General features: G+C 43.2%; 1 protein-coding gene across 1 annotated transcript in view; it reads right to left on the bottom strand.

The window, feature by feature from the left end:
- Window positions 1–11: 11 nt before the first annotated feature.
- sgip1b (SH3GL interacting endocytic adaptor 1b) overlaps window positions 12–20,675 on the bottom strand; it is a 26,186-nt gene continuing 5,522 nt past the window's right edge. Inside the window, exons 3-24 of the mRNA XM_029454034.1 lie at window positions 15,985–16,048; window positions 15,469–15,514; window positions 14,743–14,799; window positions 14,361–14,418; window positions 11,856–12,031; window positions 11,711–11,722; window positions 11,280–11,291; window positions 10,301–10,325; window positions 9,608–9,671; window positions 9,421–9,491; window positions 9,236–9,310; window positions 8,689–8,757; window positions 7,846–8,607; window positions 6,248–6,369; window positions 5,973–6,123; window positions 5,057–5,168; window positions 4,694–4,849; window positions 3,639–3,771; window positions 3,340–3,542; window positions 2,439–2,503; window positions 2,031–2,195; window positions 12–79 (exon numbers count right to left, since the gene is read on the bottom strand). Of these exons, the coding sequence (XP_029309894.1) occupies window positions 57–79; window positions 2,031–2,195; window positions 2,439–2,503; window positions 3,340–3,542; window positions 3,639–3,771; window positions 4,694–4,849; window positions 5,057–5,168; window positions 5,973–6,123; window positions 6,248–6,369; window positions 7,846–8,607; window positions 8,689–8,757; window positions 9,236–9,310; window positions 9,421–9,491; window positions 9,608–9,671; window positions 10,301–10,325; window positions 11,280–11,291; window positions 11,711–11,722; window positions 11,856–12,031; window positions 14,361–14,418; window positions 14,743–14,799; window positions 15,469–15,514; window positions 15,985–16,048 (2,621 nt within the window). The 3' untranslated portion in view covers window positions 12–56. The remainder of the gene's footprint in view (window positions 80–2,030; window positions 2,196–2,438; window positions 2,504–3,339; window positions 3,543–3,638; window positions 3,772–4,693; window positions 4,850–5,056; window positions 5,169–5,972; window positions 6,124–6,247; window positions 6,370–7,845; window positions 8,608–8,688; window positions 8,758–9,235; window positions 9,311–9,420; window positions 9,492–9,607; window positions 9,672–10,300; window positions 10,326–11,279; window positions 11,292–11,710; window positions 11,723–11,855; window positions 12,032–14,360; window positions 14,419–14,742; window positions 14,800–15,468; window positions 15,515–15,984; window positions 16,049–20,675) is intronic.

The raw sequence follows: 20,675 nt of genomic DNA, 5'->3' as shown, positions 1-20,675 counted from the left end.
TAACAAGATATTCAAAAGCCATTGATTCTTTTGGTTCCGTTTCACAAGAAGGTCCACTAGTTATCCGCCAAATATTTCCCTGTGAAGTAAAAACAAAACATGTCAGAGAAGTGGCGAGGTTCAGCCAGGAGTGTATGTGTGCATTTAGGCCCTCTTCACACCATTAACGTGGGTCTCCACATGCGTCTCAAGTGACCGCTTGTGATCGGATCTCACTTCCTCGCATTCATTTCATCCAGGAGAGAAGGTCGGGGAGGAGAGAGGTTGTGGAGGAGAGAAGGTCGGGGAGGAGAGAGGTCGGGGAGGAGAGACGTCGGGGAGGAGAGACGTTGTGGAGGAGAGATGGTCAGGGAGGAGAGAGGTTGTGGAGGAGAGAAGGTCGGGGAGGAGAGAGGTCGGGGAGGAGAGAAGGTCGGTGAGGAGAGAGGTCGGGGAGGAGAGACGTCGGGGAGGAGAGAGGTCGGGGAGGAGAGAAGGTCGGGGAGGAGAGAGGTTGTGGAGGAGAGAAGGTCGGGGAGGAGAGAGGTCGGGGAGGAGAGAGGTCGGGGAGGAGAGACGTCGGGGAGGAGAGAGGTTGTGGAGGAGAGAAGGTCGGGGAGGAGAGAGGTTGTGGAGGAGAGAAGGTCGGGGAGGAGAGAGGTCGGGGAGGAGAGAGGTCGGGGAGGAGAGAGGTCGGGGAGGAGAGACGTCGGGGAGGAGAGAGGTTGTGGAGGAGAGACGTCGGGGAGGAGAGAGGTCGGGGAGGAGAGACGTCGGGGAGGAGAGAGGTTGTGGAGGAGAGACGTCGGGGAGGAGAGAGGTTGTAGGGAGGAGAGAAGGTCGTGGAGGAGAGAAGGTCGTGGAGGAGAGAGGTCGGGGAGGAGAGAGGTTGTGGAGGAGAGAAGGTCGGGGAGGAGAGAAGGTCGGGGAGGAGAGAGGTCGGGGAGGAGAGACGTTGGGGAGGAGAGAGGTTGTGGAGGAGAGAAGGTCGGGGAGGAGAGAAGGTCGGGGAGGGAGAGAGGTTGTGGAGGAGAGAAGGTCGGGGAGGAGAGAAGGTCGGGGAGGAGAGAGGTCGGGGAGGAGAGAGGTTGTGGAGGAGAGAAGGTCGGGGAGGAGAGAAGGTCGGGGAGGAGAGAGGTCGGGGAGGAGAGACGTCGGGGAGGAGAGAGGTTGTGGAGGAGAGAAGGTCGGGGAGGAGAGAAGGTCGGGGAGGAGAGAAGGTCGTGGAGGAGAGAGGTCGGGGAGGAGAGAGGTTGTGGAGGAGAGAAGGTCGGGGAGGAGAGAAGGTCGGGGAGGAGAGAGGTCGGGGAGGAGAGACGTTGGGGAGGAGAGAGGTTGTGGAGGAGAGAAGGTTGGGGAGGAGAGAAGGTCGGGGAGGAGAGAAGGTCGTGGAGGAGAGAGTTCGGCCGAAGGTGATGCTGGTAGTTTTCTCGTTTCTGCCACTTTGAATGTAATCCAATAAACAAACTATAAAACAGACACGGAACATGGCTGTAATATTTATAAGCAAGTCAGGCAGCTGTACTTCTTCTCTCTGTACTGAGGCAGACTGGCGGTACAGTGACTCACTATCACCTCTAGAGGAACAAGTGGTATTACAGCCTAGACAGAGCGGCGCTAGTCAGTTAGCATGCTAACTTCTTTGACAAAACGTCAACACTGTTACCTCTTCACACTCTGTTGATAATGTTAGTTTATTGTTTTAATATTTTAAGTTTGAATTCTGGTATATCTTATACATTGAACCTTTAAATAACAAGAATGTGATTTAAATATTGTAGTAGATCAAATGCCATTTAACTATTCAGCTCAGGTCTCATATTAACCAGGTGACTGGATTACCTTGTGGAACACACACGTACACATTGCTAAATCAATGTGGCCATATTCGGCCCAGACCACCTCCGAATTTGGTCTGAGCGATTAGATCTCAATGTTTCTTCAATGCGTCTTGGGGGCCTTCACAGCCTCTTGTGATCGGATCACATGTTAATACCAGGTGTGAACACTTCACCAAAGAGGTCACACACATATCTGATTCTCAAACTGACCTGCAGCAAATCTCTTCTTGATCAGCGAGAGCCGGTAGCCCGTCCCAACCAGCTGGATGTCGCACCCTGACAGAGTGCAGCCCTCACTGCTGAACTGGACTTCCAGCTGTGAGGGTTTACAGGGACCTTCTGTCATCTGGAACCGGCCCAGAAGAGCCCCAACTCCTGTAGAGCACACATACAGTATTAATAAGAGTTTAGTTTCCCCGGGGTCAATTTGAATCTGAGATTTTAGGGGAAGTGCGTGGGCAGGAATGTTAAAACATCTCTCTGGTGACAAATTTTGCACAAATACAAGACAGTCAAGGTCAGACATCTTAGGGGACATTAACATAAGAAAAACACATTATTTTAAAGAGGGGGATCTTTAACAAGAAGATTATGTAAAATGCACAAAAATGCATTTACCTCCATTTTCAGATCTATGAGAGAGACTGGGGATTTTCCACTGTATCGTCTGTTGCTCTGGATTCCTTCATGAGAAAGTAATTCCACATTACAGAGGACATGTTTGATGTCGGACATGCATTAAAGGAACACCTCAACCACAAAATTACTATTTGTATATCAATTACTCACCCTGTGTTACCTTGAATTCTTGAAAACTTTGTTTTTCTCACATGCCTCCACGGTGAATGAAGAATCAAAAAACAGAAAGAAATGGGGGTCGTGTTTAACAACAGCAAAACTACATCAAAACATCTGTTTCCAAACTCTCACACAACTCGTGCAGAATAATCCAAAACTCAGTATGCCCACTACTTCACAAACACATGCATTTTCACTAAACTGCATTATTTTAAACAGCATAAACAGTGCTCGCATGGACGAGTAGCACGCCTGCACAAGTAGCACGCCTGCACAAGTGTGAGACTTATGTGGAAGTGTTTTAAATCATAAGGTTTTAATTCATGATACAATTTTCTCCGTTTTCTACTCTTTGTTCAGGAATACCAGGAAAACAAAGTTTTCTTCAAGAATTCAAGGGAACATGAGTAATTGATATACATTATATTAATTATGTGGTATAAAGTATTTCTTTAAGCCATAGCTAATAATATCGGCCAAAGTAAATTAATACGGGAAAACTTTAAGTTACTGTTTACACGTTAGAAGTTGTCCACTGTGGCGTTTTTTTGATAGAAAAACGTACATTTCAAAATAACAACCTAGTATTTAAACAACCCATCATTTTGGCAGAAGTGTAGAAAATGGGGCTAACTTAGCACCACCGTGCACACGATACATTATTTAAGATTTTGTTCTGTAATTCGCCCTAGAGCCGATCCTTAACGCAAGGAGTCCTTACCAGGTGGCGGGGGGGATCATGGCCTGGAGTTTGGCAATGCCTCCATCCACAGGAACCAGGAACTGGATGTTGTGTAGTGGCACGGGGGCGGCCATGGCCTCTGTGTTGTATTTGTAGTCTATTCTAAGGTCCGTGTTGGTGGCATCGCCTCGCCAGCTCACCGCCAGGTTCAGAGGAGAGGACTGGATCCCCTCTGCCGACACCTGAGACACACGGAAACACAAGGCGGTGAGATAATATGGATGGATAGACACTATAGTTAGGTTGACTAGATGCAGAGACAAATGAATATTTGATACCTGGTATTTGATCATGTCCACGTTGTAGTATGTCGCCTGAGGCTTCTGTTCAGCCACTTTCTTCAGATGGCTCATCAGGTTTGGCATATTCACCCAGAACTCCTTTGTGTCTACACCGTCTGTTGTGGAATCACTGAGGGATGAGAGGCACGTATTAGTTCAGACAATCTACTCCAACAATCATGTGAGCACCATGATTAGATACTTATATCATGTATGTAGGGGTGGGCGATATATGGAATATACTTGGAGTATGCGGCTTGTAATACATGGGATATAGTAAATGACTATATCGCAAAAATTGAGTACAAATGTTAATTGTCACTATGAATAAAACCATTTTTAAGCTTCCAGCATGAGACTGGCTTTGGTGTTCAGCTTCTGTCACCACACAAACTCTCCTTGGTGTGTGTGATGTATGTATGGGGCGTCTATAACTGGAGGGAAAGAGAGTTTATACGTTGAGGTGAGAAACGGTAATGGAAGATGCCAGCCTCCACTTTGAAAAACGTGTGTATACACTAGGTATTGTAGTAACGGGTTTATACATAAAAGTGACCCTCTGGTGAACGTGATAGGCAATTTCACATTCATTCAATAAGTCAGTCAGCCAATAATAAATACATAAATAAATAAATATTATATATAATATAATATCATTTAATTTAATTAATATTAAATAATAAAATAAAATGATTGATAATAAAAATAAAAATAAATTTACTGCCTGCTAACTGTATTTCAGAGAAGAAAATCATTTCAATAGTGTCAAGACTTAATAATTAAGAATACATTTCCAAAGACCAATCTGAACACCAGCTCAGAGTGTTTACTGGAATGATCATGCTGGTAATGATCATATGCATCAAAGGGTTAAATCAAACTGGTGTGTTATTTTAGAGAAAATATCGAGATACATATCCTATATCGTGGCATAGCTTAAAAATCTTGAGATTTTACTAAGAGCCATATCGTCCAGCCCTACATGTATGTATTATAGAAACAAAGACCAGTGATACTACTGTCTGTGTGTTTGCCTGTAATGTTAATCTTACCAGCACAACAGCTGTGGGTTAGGAAGGACCTGCTCCAGTCGGCTGTAGTTGCTGATGCAAAAGGTGAGGATGGGCTGAGTTGGGTGGCTGGCAAAATGCCTGGTGATGCCTGCGGGGAAGGACAGCACCATCTCTCCTGTGATCTTCACAACACATCTGGAACAGAGGGAGTGAGAAGCAGAGCTCAGAGGTCAAGCTGAACAGAAGAAAAAAAAAAACACACTCCCACAACCCCGTTAGTGCTGAAACTCCAGTGCAAAGTGCGTTGACAGGAATGAGTTCCATCATTTCTTAATTTCAGCAATGCATACTGATTAGATGGGTAATGGTCACACTGTCCAAAGTAGGAAAATGTTGGCCTACTTGCTGGGGTCTGCGCCTTTGAAGTAGGCATTGATGGTTTCTGTGAAGGCGGCTGCCACTGGCAGAGTGTCCTGGGGTCCCATGGTGAGCGGACTGGGTCCTCTGGAGCATCCTGATGAAAACACACACACAGCACACGAAACACACCTGAAATACACTCAGACTATGTCCATTCTCTTGGTTCAAATATTCAGCTGTGGGTTAGACGCAAAGGATAGGGGAGGAGTATAAACAGGGTACCCCCAGGGTTCTCCCAAGTTACTTTTAAAACCTTTTTAATAGTGTGCGTCAGTGATCGTCACCAGACACAACAGCCTATAGTCCGCAATCTGATCGTTCAGGTTTAATGTTAAAACATCACTTGTCCATTCTGAGGCGACGAGCTAATGTTGATAGTAGCAAGGTGCGAGACGTTTTGACAGTTAAATATGATGTTACGGTATTTATTTATTCCTATGAAATGAAAGACATTTAAGACCTTTGTAAACAAAATTCAATGCTTTTTTAAGACCCTGCAGGTACCCCGATATACCAAAAAAAAGCAAAACTGAACAATCCATTTAGAAAGCAGATTCTCATGATTGAGCAGGACATGGGATGGGCAGCAATATTGTGGCTCAGTGAACATGAACGTGGAGAGAACTGCAGGTAGAAGGAGGGCAGCCCATGCACTGGTGGGACTACATTAGCGTTCTGGCTCGACTCACCTTCAAAAGCTAAATAAAACCTGCCGTGGTCAAACCATACCAGAGGCTGTGAGGCCTCTGAGTGAGCAGAGACATGAGGAGGAGAGAATCATGGAGAGGGACAAGACTGTGAGGCAAGGACACGATGATGAGCGACAGACAACATGGACACACTGAGATGTGAGGCTGAAGAAAAACGGGAAGAGCACGATGACTTGTTTGTGGTGTACCTGCGGCGGACAAGTTAAGGTCCCTTCCTAAGGTTGGAGTGGACGCTGCGCTGTGTAGGTTGATGGAGGAGATGGAGGAAGAGCTCTCTGCTCGTGCCAGGGGGGCGAAAGGCGGGGGGCTGCCTGAAACTGGCGGACTGAAGGGCCGAGTCTGGAGACAGCACACAACAACAATTGAATTAATAATCAGTTGTTACCTGTTTTAACAGAATACATCATCAAAGTGGAGGAAGGCAAACAGAGAGTTAGAGAAATGAAGGACACTTCACATGTACCAGGTCTGTGATTGGTTTCCCAGGGGGCAGCTTTGGTCGCGAGGACGGTCGAGGAGGAGGAGGCGGAGGGACTGGACTGCCTCTGGACTGAGGCGTGACGGGACGAGCTGGGGACGAGGGGCCTGCGGCACATACCAGTGTCTGTGGTTAGCACTGCCTTCAGATCACAGTGAGAGAGATTATCATTCAACACCAGCTCCAACATTTCCACTCATGTCACTTTCACAGAGAGAGTGCTGTACGGCCTCACCGGAACGTGCTCGAGACAGTAAAGATCATTAATTGATTATTGATCATTAAGAGGAGACAGTGGATGTCATCTGCCATGTTGAACGCAGAGCCCTGTAATTAGATTTTGATTGGCTGTCAGTGTTTCTATCGTTCATTCAAAAGTGAAAGTGATCCAACAGATACCGCTGCTGTTATAGTTGTGACTCAGCTATCCACTTGAGTTATAAGGATGTTTTTGTTATCTTTATAGTAATTGTTCTTGGTGTGGACCGCCCCTAACATGTGACCAAGAAGCTTTCTGTGATATTTTACCAGATATCACTTCTACAAAAAAACTTCTAACTCTTTTCAGCAGCGGTCTGTCTGCTTATTGGATGCCACAAAATCCCTTCTGGAGCCTTTTGGAGGTGTTGTGGGTCGAATTCATCCAAAAGTGTGTGGCGAAAATATTCCCACGTGATAAGTCCATTGACATGCTCACCACACACTCTTGACATGTAACATCGGTGGTCACTGAATGTCCAACTATTATTTAATAAAGGTCTGATATGGGACGTCTGCTTCCTATAATAATCACTTATTGTTGATGAACTGGAGCTTCTTTGTCAGTGGTCGCCTTGGAATATGCAAGTTACTTATATTATGTTATATTAAAGAAGTATGTAATACTTACAGAATGACATTGCTAAGGATTAAGAACACAGAGACTGTTACCTTATAATCATAACACTAGATGTCAGTAAGAAAGCCATTTACACATTAGAACATGACACTATCATGTTTACTTATTTTCATATTGTTGCTAAAATAAGCACTCAGAATCAAGTCATCGTGCTATATTATATTAGGATTTAACTCATTTAGTCACTGTATCAGTTGCTTGTCAAACTTTGAGGCTTTGAAAAAAAGCTTCCTCCATAAAAAACTATTAAATTTAGTGAAAATACCAAACTAGAATTACCGCCTTACGGTTTTATGCGTCCGCCAACCCAGTTCAATTTCAGTTTACATCCATGTCTGTCAAAAAAGTAATCACAACCTGGAAACATTAAGCCTATATTAAACCATATATTTACTGGAAAACAAATGGCAAACATAAAAGTGACTACTGTTCATGAGATGGTGATGAGCTGTAGCTGGTACAGATTACAAAAGAGACAAAACGCACAATAAACAGAGTTAAAGACATCGTTGTCGTGAGTTCATTTGGCCTCGATACTCCTGTAGCACTGTTGGCAGCGTCATTCTCATCTTTCACTCACAATCCAAGTTTAAGGACACTCCAAAGATTAAATACACTGATGCTCCAATCCTACTCAATGTGCAGGCAGCATAATGAACCACTGTAAACATTGTAGAGTACTCACTGCTGCCTGAGGAGGGCCCCGGGGAAGACATGATAGACCTGTAGGTGGTTGGAGGGAGAGGAGGTGGCGTGCCTCTGAAGCTCGGCGTCAGCTCTCTGGGTGAACCCACAAAGTCTGGGATATCATCTCTCAGGTATGCTCCCTCTGGAGTCCTCTTTCCTCCCACGCCCCCCAGGACCAGGGGAGATGTGACTCCCGTTCGAGGAGACCTCCGCTCTGCTGGCAGAGGGGGCACGGGGCTGGTTGGGGCGGGGGACGAACAGTACTCTGCAAACTGCAGCACCTCCTCGTCGATCGCATCGTTGTCGAAGCATATAGGAGGCGAGTTAGAGGGGGAGAAATCGGGAGGCAGGGGAGGGGCTGGTTCATCTGGAGGAGGAGGTCTGAGCATGATGCAGGGGGGGGATTCTGGCGGCGTGAAAGGAGGAGGAGAACCGGGAGAGAGAGACGGAGGTGAAGGCGGGGGCTCGTTTGGCGGCGGCCCTGGAGAGAGGCAGGGGGTGGAGGGGGTGGACGAGGGCGTGTCTGGAGGAGGAGAGTCTGGCGGCGGAGGGGGAGCAGGCTCATCAGGCGGCGGGGGTCTGTCGCTGGTGAAAGTAACCCATCTGGGAGACATTGCTTCCTCACTGGTGTGGGTGCCGTCCAGGGGGCCGAACACGTCGTCCAGGTCAGGGGCCGGGGAGCCCCCGTAAGATGCGGGGGACAGGACGTTCAGGTAGATGGGGGCAGACCTGCAAGCTGTCCTTCCATTGGGTAGATCAGCTGCAAAGAGTTTAAGGTAGCATTTAGATCAAAGCACTCAAGGGACCATCCGTATGATTGATTACAAAGCTGTGAATGTACCGGCAGAGTCCGAAGAATAGTCGTAACGACTTCTTGATGGAATGTTTTTTGGAGGAAGCGGAGGAGGAGCTGCAACAAAGATGACAGTTCAGGCCAGTTCAGCATCACAGTACTGATAGCAAACATGTACTGATGGTGGTTGCACTTTCTATGACGCCCATGTCTATAATGAGGTATAAGCTGCTTATAACACTGTATAGTTCTAGTTATAAGCACTCAGAAATATTCATAATGCTTTATAACAATGATCCTAACACATTATGGAGCATCTTTTTCACAAGGATCAGTGTATTGTAATTCCCATAATTGTAACACATTATAATATTTTTATAATGTATTATAATCACGGTTATAATGCACTTTCTTGTAAATATAAGTCACTATAAGAGCTCATTGTTTGCTTAAAATAAAGTGAGAAAATATCATTAACTCTTATGTCAGTGAGTGCTTATAACTATAAGTAAACAGTGCTATAAGCAGATTATAATGCATTATAAGTATGTTTATAGTGCATTATAGTTACAGAGGTTCATTGATGCCAGCTCACCTCCTGTTGGGAAACTTCTGCTCAGCGGTGATTCTGAGCGCGGTCTCGATTCTCCCCACACGTCAGTAGGGACGACTGTGATTTGATGAAAAAGAAACGACAAATGTCACCTTTGTATACGCCACCTGATACATGACGTGCTCAGTATCAATTCATGTGATGTAATATGGACATAGGGGACAGACCGTCATATCTGGCATATTTGGTCTCTGAAGGCAGCCCAAAAAAGGCAGGAACGTTCTGCGATAGCCTGTCACTGCAAGACAAGACACACAAACACTATTTCTACTTTTAGGAGTACCAAACACATACAGATTGAATAAGAGGTTTTTATTTCTGTCAGTGGTCAGTATTGCTAAAAGAATGACAGACCTTGGTGTCTCAGGGGCAGGACTGGGTGTGGGGGTGGAGCGTCTGGGTCTGGCAATCTCTTCACCTGTGAGAAACATAACAAAAAGTCACCTGTTGCTCTATTGCACTTTCACAAAAAGTGTATTTGTAGCCTATAGTGGCGTGGCTCTAGAGGTGGCAATGTCAGTCGGTCCACCACTTTGGTCCAGACTGAAATAACTATTGGATGGATTGCCACAAAATGTGATACAGACATTCATGTTCCCTTCAAGTGAATTTCACTTGGTGATCCCTTAACTTTTTTATATAGCCATCATCTGGTCAACATTTATGTTTGTGTGGAATACTTTGGTTGATGACCAACACATGCAAATCTGGCATTGACATCAGCCTCAGCTGTACTTTGTGGTTAATGCTAATTAGCAAATGCTGTAAAAGAACTGGCAGCCTGTCTAGCTTTGGAGAGACTTATTAGAACTTATATTATAAAAAGGAAACTTTGCACACTATATTAATTAATTTGTAAACTAAATTAGAATTATTTGAAACTGAATGCTGTGATGTTTTCCATTGTTCTATTAAGATAATATCTGATTAACACATTTTTATTTTAGCAAATGTTAGCATGCTAACACGCTAAAGGAAAATGCTAAATGTGTTATATCCCCCCCCCCCCCCATTCAGACATTCTTTGTTAGCAACAGGTGTACTTACAGGACAAATTCCTCTTTATCTGCCCCTGTGAAATATAGAATCCAAAAACAAAATAAAATAAGGATACAGACAATATAAATGTTCAAACAATTAAAATTGTGAGACTTAAAAGGTAACTTTGGTATTTTTCAACCTGGACTCTATTGTCCCATGTTTATGAGTCAAAGTGACTGATGAGTAACAGCTTTTGGTCCAGTACTGAGCGAGAAGTTGCAGCCGCTAAACAGGCTGCAGTGTAATCGCTCGGGACAATTACACACAATGTGCGTCCATTAAAAGTGCTTGTTTTTGCCACTGACAGCTCAGATTTATATTATAAGTATCTGACAATATTATGAAAAGGACCCTACAGAGAAATAATTTATCCGCTGTTTGTTATTGTGTCATGTGACTTGTTGCCGGAAGAAGTTGGACGTGAGATGGAGACAGGACTGCAGGTGTTGTCTCAGTTTGTTATGTTGGAGTACAGAAAGCATAGCTTAGTGTTGTCGAATAGATTTCATGGCTCAATATTTAGCTGATTTCAACAATGTGGATGCGACGGGAACTTTTTAGAACGAGACTTCTCCTTGAGCGAGACTTGGTTAGACACAATAACAAAATGCGGATCAAGTGAAAGGAAAAGAAAAACATTTTATTTCACTGTAGAGTCCTTCCCATAATGTTGTCAGATACTTATATTATCAATCTGAGCCTGTCAGTGGTAAAACACACAGCCCCTTTAGCTCTCCCTCAATACTGGACCAGTTTCTAAAATGGTTGTTCCCTTCTGTCATTTAGACACGAAAACATGGGAAAATAGGGTCCAGGTTGAAAAATACTGAAGATACCCTGAATCATGATTGACTTAGATGGATTATTCTCATTTTGCTATCATTTTACTTTCTGCACTACACATTTCAAACAGATCAGGAGATCAGAACACTTTGTTTCACACTGTCGGCTTTGAAACAGCCAGCAGATGGTGTAAGAAACTCACCGGGCTGCGTCTCTGAGACCAGCAAAAAGGAAGAGAGAACAGACCTGGGTCAGAGAGTGAGTGACAAATCAGTCAAATGGACACAAACTAAAACTGCACACACACACACACACACACACATCGCACCTCTTTACTTGCACCGCAAAGCCTTAATAATGCAACATGAGCCATAACACCACTGAGATTGTGAGGACAATACCGGCATCACATACTTTGCATTGTAACAAAGACACTTTGCCATACAGGTTCAAGTAAAGCTGTAGCTAAACAGAAACGATGTCAACAAAAAGAAGTGAGGTCTTTTACGGCCTAGAAAGGGCAGAAAGGACACTGAGGGTGAGACAGAAACTGCATGCCAAATGCCAAGTGAATTCATGCCGTGCGATCCCTGTCGCTGACGATACGTGTGTGAAAATGAATGACAGGCTTACCGGACTTCTCTTCTACAAGATGACAGCAGATAAGTGAGAAGAGAAGACAAACAGAGCAGGTGTAAGACAGAATTCAACAGCTGTTACAGGATATTAACCTTCAGTACTGTGTAGCAGAACAAGAGTGCTGATCAGCAGTGCTCACCAGAGATGGAGAGAGTGCCAGGCCTCCCACCGAGGCTTTCAGCTCGTCCATAGACGAAGGGACACACTTGGCACTGTCCGCCACCAGCGGCTTGATCTTAATTTTGAACTTCTTCTTGCTTTCCTCGTCTTCCTCAGAGTCGCTGGAGGAGAAAAAGTGCTTTCCTTTGGAAGCTAGTGAATATGTGTTAAGGACAAAGTTCAATAATGTAAAAGATGGATGCCAATGCAATCTTCTACAGCATTTAAAGATAACATCTTTTTTTAAAAGAGAGTGAGATGTACACTGTGTGTCCCAGTTAACTACATTACACCTGCTGTAACTGACAGTCCTGCTCCGTCTCAGCTAAATCATCCTGCTCGGGGTAAGTCTCCATAAAACCAGCACTCTATGAATCCATTCAAATTTATAGCCGCTGACTTATAAATCATTGATAAGGCTAAAACTTAAAACGCCAGAGCTTTAGAGTTTGGGGCCCGAGCCTGATTAAAATCCTGAATTTTCCTTATAAAAACATAATAATATAATAAATATATATATACTGTATATCAGTGCAGATATTTGTTATACAATCTCAGACAAGTTCCATTTTCTTACCGATGTCCAGCATAGCCCAAAAACTGTCATATGCCATTGACATATATATTAAATAGAGATTGTAAAACATAATTTCATCAACACTTCCTTGACAACTGGTTGCTTTCCTAACAATCTTAAGGAGGCAAGATAAACCCTCTCTCGACCCTTCTGAAGTGAACAACTACAGACCTGTCTCTCTTCTTTCATTTCTTTCCAAAACACTTGAGCGTGCAGTCTTTAATCAACTCTCGTCTTACCTTCACCAGAACAACCTTCTCGATCCGCACCAATTTGGTTTCAAGGCAGGCCACTCAACTGAGACTGCCCCCTCGCTGTCACTGAGGAACTTCACGCTGCTAGAGCAGCCTCCCTCTCCTCTGTTGTCATCCTTCTGGACCTTTCTGCTGCGTTTGACACAGTGAACCACCAGATCCTCTTCTACACCCTCCAAGAACTAGAAGTCTCAGGCTCTGCTCTCTCCCTGCTCGAATCCTACCTAAAAGGACCGCACCTACAGGATAACTTGGAGAGGGTCTCTGTCGGACCCTTTTCAACTCACCACTGGGGTACCTCAGGGCTCTGTCCTGGGTCCCCTCCACTTTTCTCTGTACACCAATTGGCATTCACTGTCATGGCTTCTACTACCACAGCTACGCAGATGACACTCAACTGATTCTGTCTTTTCTCAGATCTGAAACCCAGGTGGAGGCACGGATCTCAGCTTGTCTGGCTGATATCTCTCGGTGGATGGCTGCACATCACTTGAAACTCAACCTTGATAAGACCAAGCTCCTTTTCCTTCTGGGGAAGGGTTCTCCCATCCAAGACCTTACCATCAACATCGGCACCTTCTGTTGTTTCCCCAACTCGGACTGCAAGGAATCTGGGTGACACTGGACGACCAACTGTCCTTCAGTGCCAACATCGCTGCAACAACCCGCTCCTGTAGACACACTCTGTACAACATCAGGAGGATACGTCTCAGACTGACCCAGAAGGCAGCACAGGTTTTGTCCCAGCTCTTGTCATCTCACGCCTTGACTACTGCAACTGCCTCCTCGCTGGACTGCCTACATGTGCCATCTGACCTCTACAGCTCATCCAGAATGCAGCAGCCTGACTGGTCTTCAGCCTCCCCAAGTTCTCCCACACTACACCGCTCCTCCGCTCCCTTCACTGACTACCAGTGGCGGCCCGAATCTGCTTCAAGACTCTGGTGCTGGCCTACCGTGCTGTGAATGGATCAGCCCCTTCCTACATCCAGGCCATGGTTAAACCACACACCCCAACTCATCTGTTTCGACTGCACCTCGACGAAAAAATAAGAAATTCTTGCATTGGTTTGGCTTATTTGTAGCTAATGGTTGAATTTGTATTCTATTGTTTCTTTATGTTCCACTTTTGTTTAGCTTATTTAAAGCTATTGTTCTGCACTTAAAGGATTTCACCTATTTGAAGTTAATGAACTTGCAAGATTCTTGCTGTTCGAAGTTGTATCCTCATGATCGTTTGCACTTATTGTAAGTCGTTTTGGACAAAAGCGTCAGCTAAATGAACTGTAATGTAATGTAATAATATAATATAACTAAAAAATAAAGAAAGAAAATTGAAGCAAACCTGACCCAATTCAAGCCCTGGAGAATTTTGAGAAACTAAAGCCTGACCCGGACCCGACACGTTGGGTCAGCCCTAATCGGGTTCGGCCAGAGAATCAAAGCTCTAGTCCGGCTCCTGCTCCTTCCTTCTTCTTCTTTTTTTGCAGCTGCATTGACGTACATATGTAATGTGGCAAGAGAGGGAGGGACTATTGATTTGGCCTATTTAATGCGGAGAAGCACTCATCCAATGAGTCACTCAGCCAAACAGGTCAATATTTTTGCAGGAGAAGAGTCCCAAGACTGCTTCCTCTCTTCACTGAAAGGATATCATCGCCCTCGTCACCGGGCCGGAGGCTGAAGCCCTCCTCGTCCACGTCAGGAGAGGCCTGGGAAAGAGAGAGAAGAAAGTTGACAGTCAGTTGCAGTCTGTCACACACTGTACAGTAACAGAGGCGTCGCTAAACTCTTCCCTGTGAACAGCTCTGCATATAAATGAGCATCAGATTTCACAGATGTCTTCCCTGAGACGGTCAGCTTCCTCGCTGAAGCTTCTGCTGACTCACAGAATATGGAGCTAGCACTCTATTTGCACCGTTTACTCAGTAATTTTAAACCTAACGTTATGTGACACTGATTTCGAGTATCCTTGTTCAGAAATATGGAAAAGGACGAGTAGCAAGTAAAACCAGGAGTAGGCTGCGCATACTTACATATCTGTCCCAGTCAATCTCCCCATAGAAACCATTTGGTGCTCCATTGGCCTTTTTCTAGCGAAAACAATTGAGAAATTACAAAATAATAAAAGGATCGTAATGCCTACGACAAACGACAACAAATGATCAATTTGTGCAAATAAATGAGGAAAAAATATCTGACTTTTGAAAAAGAAAAAATATAATAAATAAGGTTGCAGACACTAAATAAATTGTGGCAACATTTCTAAAAAAGAAGTGAAACAGGGCAAGAAATATGAGCAGTCAGATGAATAGACTCTTTTGCTTAAAAGCCTGTGTTATGCTAAATTATTTAGCACCGACATTCCAGATAGGCTAACTTTTTTTTTTTTTTACCTCCAAATGAAGTGGTTTAGATCAAATGTTGTCAGATTGTCTGACTTCTCACTTTTCTTGCATCGACTTTGTTGTTGTGACATCGTCGCGTTTCCAGATGTAAGAAGTTACTGTGATTACAAAGTTATCATAATTGCCAGACCTCCATCAACCAAGTTGTAATAAACAGGAGTTATCCTTTAAATGCAGTGTGACACACTGTGAATCGATAGCAATGGTTTGTAACAATGTCCAAATTATGAATCAACACTTTATCACTTCTGTATTTGAAACTTTTCCTTCATGAAACAGCACTAGATCTTCACAAAGAGAGCAACAGAGAGAAAACTTCACAAATCCTTCACTGAAAATGTAAAATGTACATACATTTCGTTTCTTTCCGCTTCCAGTTCCTTCTTTGTCAGGTGAACTCCTGTGTGAAGTAACAAGGAAGAAGAAAAAACGATATCATAAGACTAGTGCCAATACAATATTGAGAGGATTGGTACTGATTCAATCTTACTTTGACAAATATAAACCACTTTCTTCTTTCATTTAACAAAAGAAGTCAAAATGCTCAAATGTGAAATGTTGTCAAAACACAAACAACAGTACAAGAACATTGCCTAATTAAAATAGATATTTCAAAATAATATCTAAAATCTACAAACTTATGAATGCAATCAGGAACTATCTCATCAGAGAATGAGCTTTAAAAAAAGGTAAAGAATCTGAAGAAACATTCAATATTTGACAGTTTTTGAGAGTCACTATGTTAGAGAATCAATCCGGGTCAGTACCATACGACTGTGATGCCCAGTCCTATTCATTCACGTTCTGTTTTCAGAGTTGGGTGGTTGTAAAACTGGGCATATTAATTGTGTTACATGTGAGCAGACTCACGTTGCATCTGCATCCTTGTCTCTCTTTCGTAAGCCCAGGGCTCTTCTGGTTCTGTTTTTCAGTCCTAGAGCGAGAGAGAGGGAGAACAACATCATGGAGAATTAATTTCATGCTTTAGAGTCTCATATAAAGTTAACTGTCTTGTCATTAAAATGCACTTAAAAGCAAATAACACAAAAGGGTAACAGGCTGATGTAGAGTAACTTGAGGATGAACCTGTCCTGTTGGGTACACAGGAAACCACAGTAAGTTGATATAAATTAATGTATCGATTCGGAACACAAACATCCTGCCATCTGGAGGAAGCCTCCACATAAAATGAAGCAGCGCAGACGCAATCCCCTAAAGTGTCCCCTCCCTGACTAAATAAAATGGAAAGAAAACACGAGCAAAGGTTGATCAATGTGTCCACTTCATTAGCGAGATTCGAGGGGGAGTAGGGGAAAGATGTACTACGGCAGCAGTTGTCAGCCAAACTGAGTGCCAAGACCCCTGCAGCACTGACGGTTGGCACCATGCAGCGCTCCAATCAGGGCGACTGGGACAACAGACAAAAAGAACCTCATTCAATGTGTGCAACGCCTAAAGGTTTCTGCAGAAGTAAGTATTGCTAGGTGGAATTATAGTGTAACGCTTCATCTGGGTTTTCATTTCTGGTTTGTGGTGTCACTGACTAACAGTATGGCCCCTTTCACACATGCACTGCAATCTACACATTACCCGGAGGAGCCGTTTGTGACAACGCAAACGTCTGAACATTAAACAGACTTTATCCTGCCAGCTCGCGAGTACAAAGTCCTTGTAACGTCATCGTCATTGTGCAGAGAATTCATGGCGAGCGAGTGGGCGTGTTGATGATGTTTCTATCGCTGCTGGTGTGAAACCAGAAGCAAACAAACATCCAAAGGTGACCAAGAGATGTCAATTACAGGAAGACGGCAACGACTGGAGCGATTCGGAGATTTCTGTCTGTATGGGCTGACACCGATACCGTCATACAAAATGCAAAGAACAGCAAGAGACTCAGTTGTTTGTGAGCAAATTACAAACCGGCTACTTGACTGTGGTGTAATCTCGTCAACGGAGTATTTCAAGTAAGTGAGAACGCGTCTGACACGGACCATCTCCTGTTGTGTTGCGTGTGAAAGGAAATCCCCCGACAAAGGGTGGACCTGATCCTACCGATTTTTCCGGAGTTCATACGAGAAAACGTCTTAAGAAAGACACTGAAAAAACTGCAATGTACAATGTATAAAGAAATTTAAAAACACAAGCGCAGAAACACGTGAAACAGGGAGCCATTTCCTATAAGCCTTTAGGGGCTAATCGTCATGGCTCAGCAAAAGAGGAGAGTCTGTAGGTGAGTCGAGGGCTCATGGTTCACCTCACACATGTTTGTAATAACAGCAGGACAGAGAGGAGCGATTATAAATAAATAGTTAGAACATAGAGTGATGTAGTTTTGCATTTCCATATTTCCATCCATAGAGCCATGCTGCTAGCGTAGCTAAAGTTTGAAAATGATTAGCATTTGATTTTAATGATTGAAAAGCAAACACAGATTTGTCAACTTCTCTGTTAAATTGAGGCAATTTGTGTTGGTTTGTGCTGCTCTGCACATGCACTGACAACAGACACAAGGACAAGCCAAAGACCAAATGAAGCTTAATGCATTAATATTGACAATACTCCTGCTTTCATCAGGTTGAAGATGTAAAAGTAATTTGGTTGTATTCAACATGTACCTGCAGGACACCTGTGATAAAAGAAAGAGTTTACCTTATTATTTATACACTGACCAACAGCTAAATCCTCTAATGTCAAAAGAAATGAGTAGAATCTTTTTTTCTGTATCGGCTGTGGTGTGCCAGTTTTTCCCAAAAGACACAAGTGACAGGTTTGCATAACAGTGTTTTAGAAGACAAGAGAGCACAGTTGATTCTCACATCCATACAAGAGCATCAGGGACACGTGTGATGGACAGTTGTGTGGATGAACATTTTGTGCTATTCAGCTCAGTTTGTGTTCTTAGTTAATCTTCTCTTTTTGTCATTTGTGGGCTGTTAAAAACAGGAACACGCCTGGTTGACTGCTCATTTATTTTATTTGAATGTTTTCAATATAGAGTCCTAAACTGCTTTTTGTGTTTAGAACAGTCTGTTGAGAGGAAAAGGAAATGAAACTGACTTTGACTTCAAAATAAATATTGAGTCATCACACGCTCACATTAAATCCTGATAATAAGATGATGAAACCTATAAATGTGAAGACTGGTGCTCAGTACCATTCACTTGGGACGAAGCTCTCCGGTGTACTGAAGGACATGTCAGGGCCTGTGATGTATTAGGAGCGAGCTGGGCTGCTCAATAGCACAGATTACTCCTGCATCACGGCTCTTTATCAGTGCAGACAGCTCTGAACATCGAGCCTTCTGTCCACTCCTAACCTGCACGTGTCTGGTGTGATAAGGAGTAAAACAAATAGAGAATCAATCCTGACATTAATATGTGACAAACTTGCTGAACTATATTATACATACTGAGGGAGAACAGGCAACTTGTGTAAGCCATTGACTAAATAAATAAACAGTGTAGTTAAAGATATAAGTTGTAAATATAGTTTGGGTCTTCTTCTTTGTGCTTATTCTCAGAAACAAGATGTCTGGACATATTTTGGCGAAATCTTTTGCTCGGTCCATAGTGATGATTTCACATGTTACCCTGCTAACTACAAATGGCATTTACCTTACATTACTGCAGAGTGCATCAGTACAGAATAACGTGATGCCTTTTCTTTCTTTAGGATAGCTGCATCATTCGACTTTCAAAATAAGGTTTCAAATGCATATTCTCATGCTTTTAGCAATTCCCAAATTTTAGCAGCCATTTTTACCAAAGAGTAAAGGGCCAGGCAAATGCTTTGCATTGCATTTTGCATGTCAATAATAAGGTCAAACCTTTAGTATTAGTGTCGTAAAAATAAAAAATCAGAAGAGGAAGATTGTTTTTTCTGCATTTCAAGAATAAAAGCAAAATGTTGAGAGTAAACAATAACTAGCGTTAGACCATATACAGACATCTCGACTTTATTCCTCCTCTCATTTCCCCCCTGCCTGGCCCTAATATTCTTCCGTCCATTTCACTGTGAAATTCATCTCGACACTCTAAACTTTAAGTAGTCTTTAGGTGAATGTTAAAAACTCAAACGTCATGAAACATTAATTGAAAAACACTCTTCTACAGTGTTACAACTTCTGTAATGCCTGTAATGTGCGTGCCTTGAGACAAAATCCTAACTCAAGGGCCACTTACTAGATTTCTCTCAGTCACATCTTGTAGTCTTCATTAGCAGAAAGCTCCAGAAGAAATCTGGTTACTGTTGTAAAATTTATTCCGGAGCTTTCAGCTGCATCTGGTGGCCTTCATCAGTGGATGGAGTTTCACAACTGAGCAAACCGATTGCTCAGATGAAGGCTACCAGATGTGATGGAAAGCTCCAGAAGAAATGTTGCAAGTTGACCTTGATTTAAGAATCATTTTAAGTCTAAACTATTATTTTGGTCAAGAATGGACCTTAAAGTTCAGCACTATGAGTGCTTGTCCTCTAGGTTTGGGCTCCTGAAAAGCTCATGAAGGTCACTCTCAGCAGCGGACTCCCAAATCTCTGATGAAGGAGTTTCAAACTAATATCTGAACATCCAGCGTGGGAAGACGTCTCGAGACAGTCCCTTCTGTCACTGCTTCAGAACACTTGGTCTGGTCCCACAGTTTTTGTAAATTCCTAAAACAGACAAGCTGTCAGTTATTGATGCTGATTGTCAGTTGTGCATAGGTGCAATAATTCTTAACACACCTACCTCTGCAACACTGCCTGCTTAACAACACCATGCCTCCGTTGGCAGTGATAGAGAGGTGGGTTGAGCTACACAACCAAGTTTGGTCCAGGACACATCTGCTCAGATACTCTCCATGTTTGAATGTACACCTCAACATGTATCTGTGTGCTACCTTTAAGAACAATATTGTATTTTCTGTGTTGTTGTTTTGACATTTATTTTAGTTAGAATTTGATAGTTTGAAATAGGAATTCACAATATTGGGTTTCAGCAGAGATCCGATATGACAATATTTCCCATGTTGGCTATGCCAATAACGATATACGCACATATTTGTTCTTCTTAATTTCAATTAATATCGATGACGTGCCGATATCATTGTGCCTGCCTAGTTTGAAACTGTAGAAGAAAACTTTCCTTTGGCAGTTGGCAAACCAACAAATGGCACCACCACCTACTGATCTCTAATACCAAATAATCTGTATAATATAATTGATAATATACATGCAATTCTACAAATTTCTATGATGTCTAGCTTCTCAGTCCAACTTCTAACTGGCTTTACACTGTCTTGGAAGATGCATTTTGTCTTTTTATGTGTTCCTTGCAATGAATCGCCTATCTCAAGAAGACTTCAAGTTTTGACAGTCCTGGAATAAACTGCTTCAAGAGGCTGCCTGGAAAGAGGAGAATCAATGCAACCTCGTATGCCATGCTCTGGTAAATGGGCAGCATTACGGCTGTCCTGGACTAAAGAAATTGTTAGTCGACTAACATTCATGCAATTATGACGACTAATCTATTTGCTGATTTGACAGATCTGTAAAATTGCGTTTACTTGAAAATAAGTCATTCA

The sequence above is a fragment of the Cottoperca gobio genome, chromosome 17, assembly GCF_900634415.1.
Source record: "Cottoperca gobio chromosome 17, fCotGob3.1, whole genome shotgun sequence".
NCBI classification, from domain to species: Eukaryota; Metazoa; Chordata; class Actinopteri; order Perciformes; family Bovichtidae; genus Cottoperca; species Cottoperca gobio.
The sequence above is the reverse complement of the archived record's forward strand: the minus strand, read 5'-3'. Positions and strand labels throughout refer to the sequence as shown.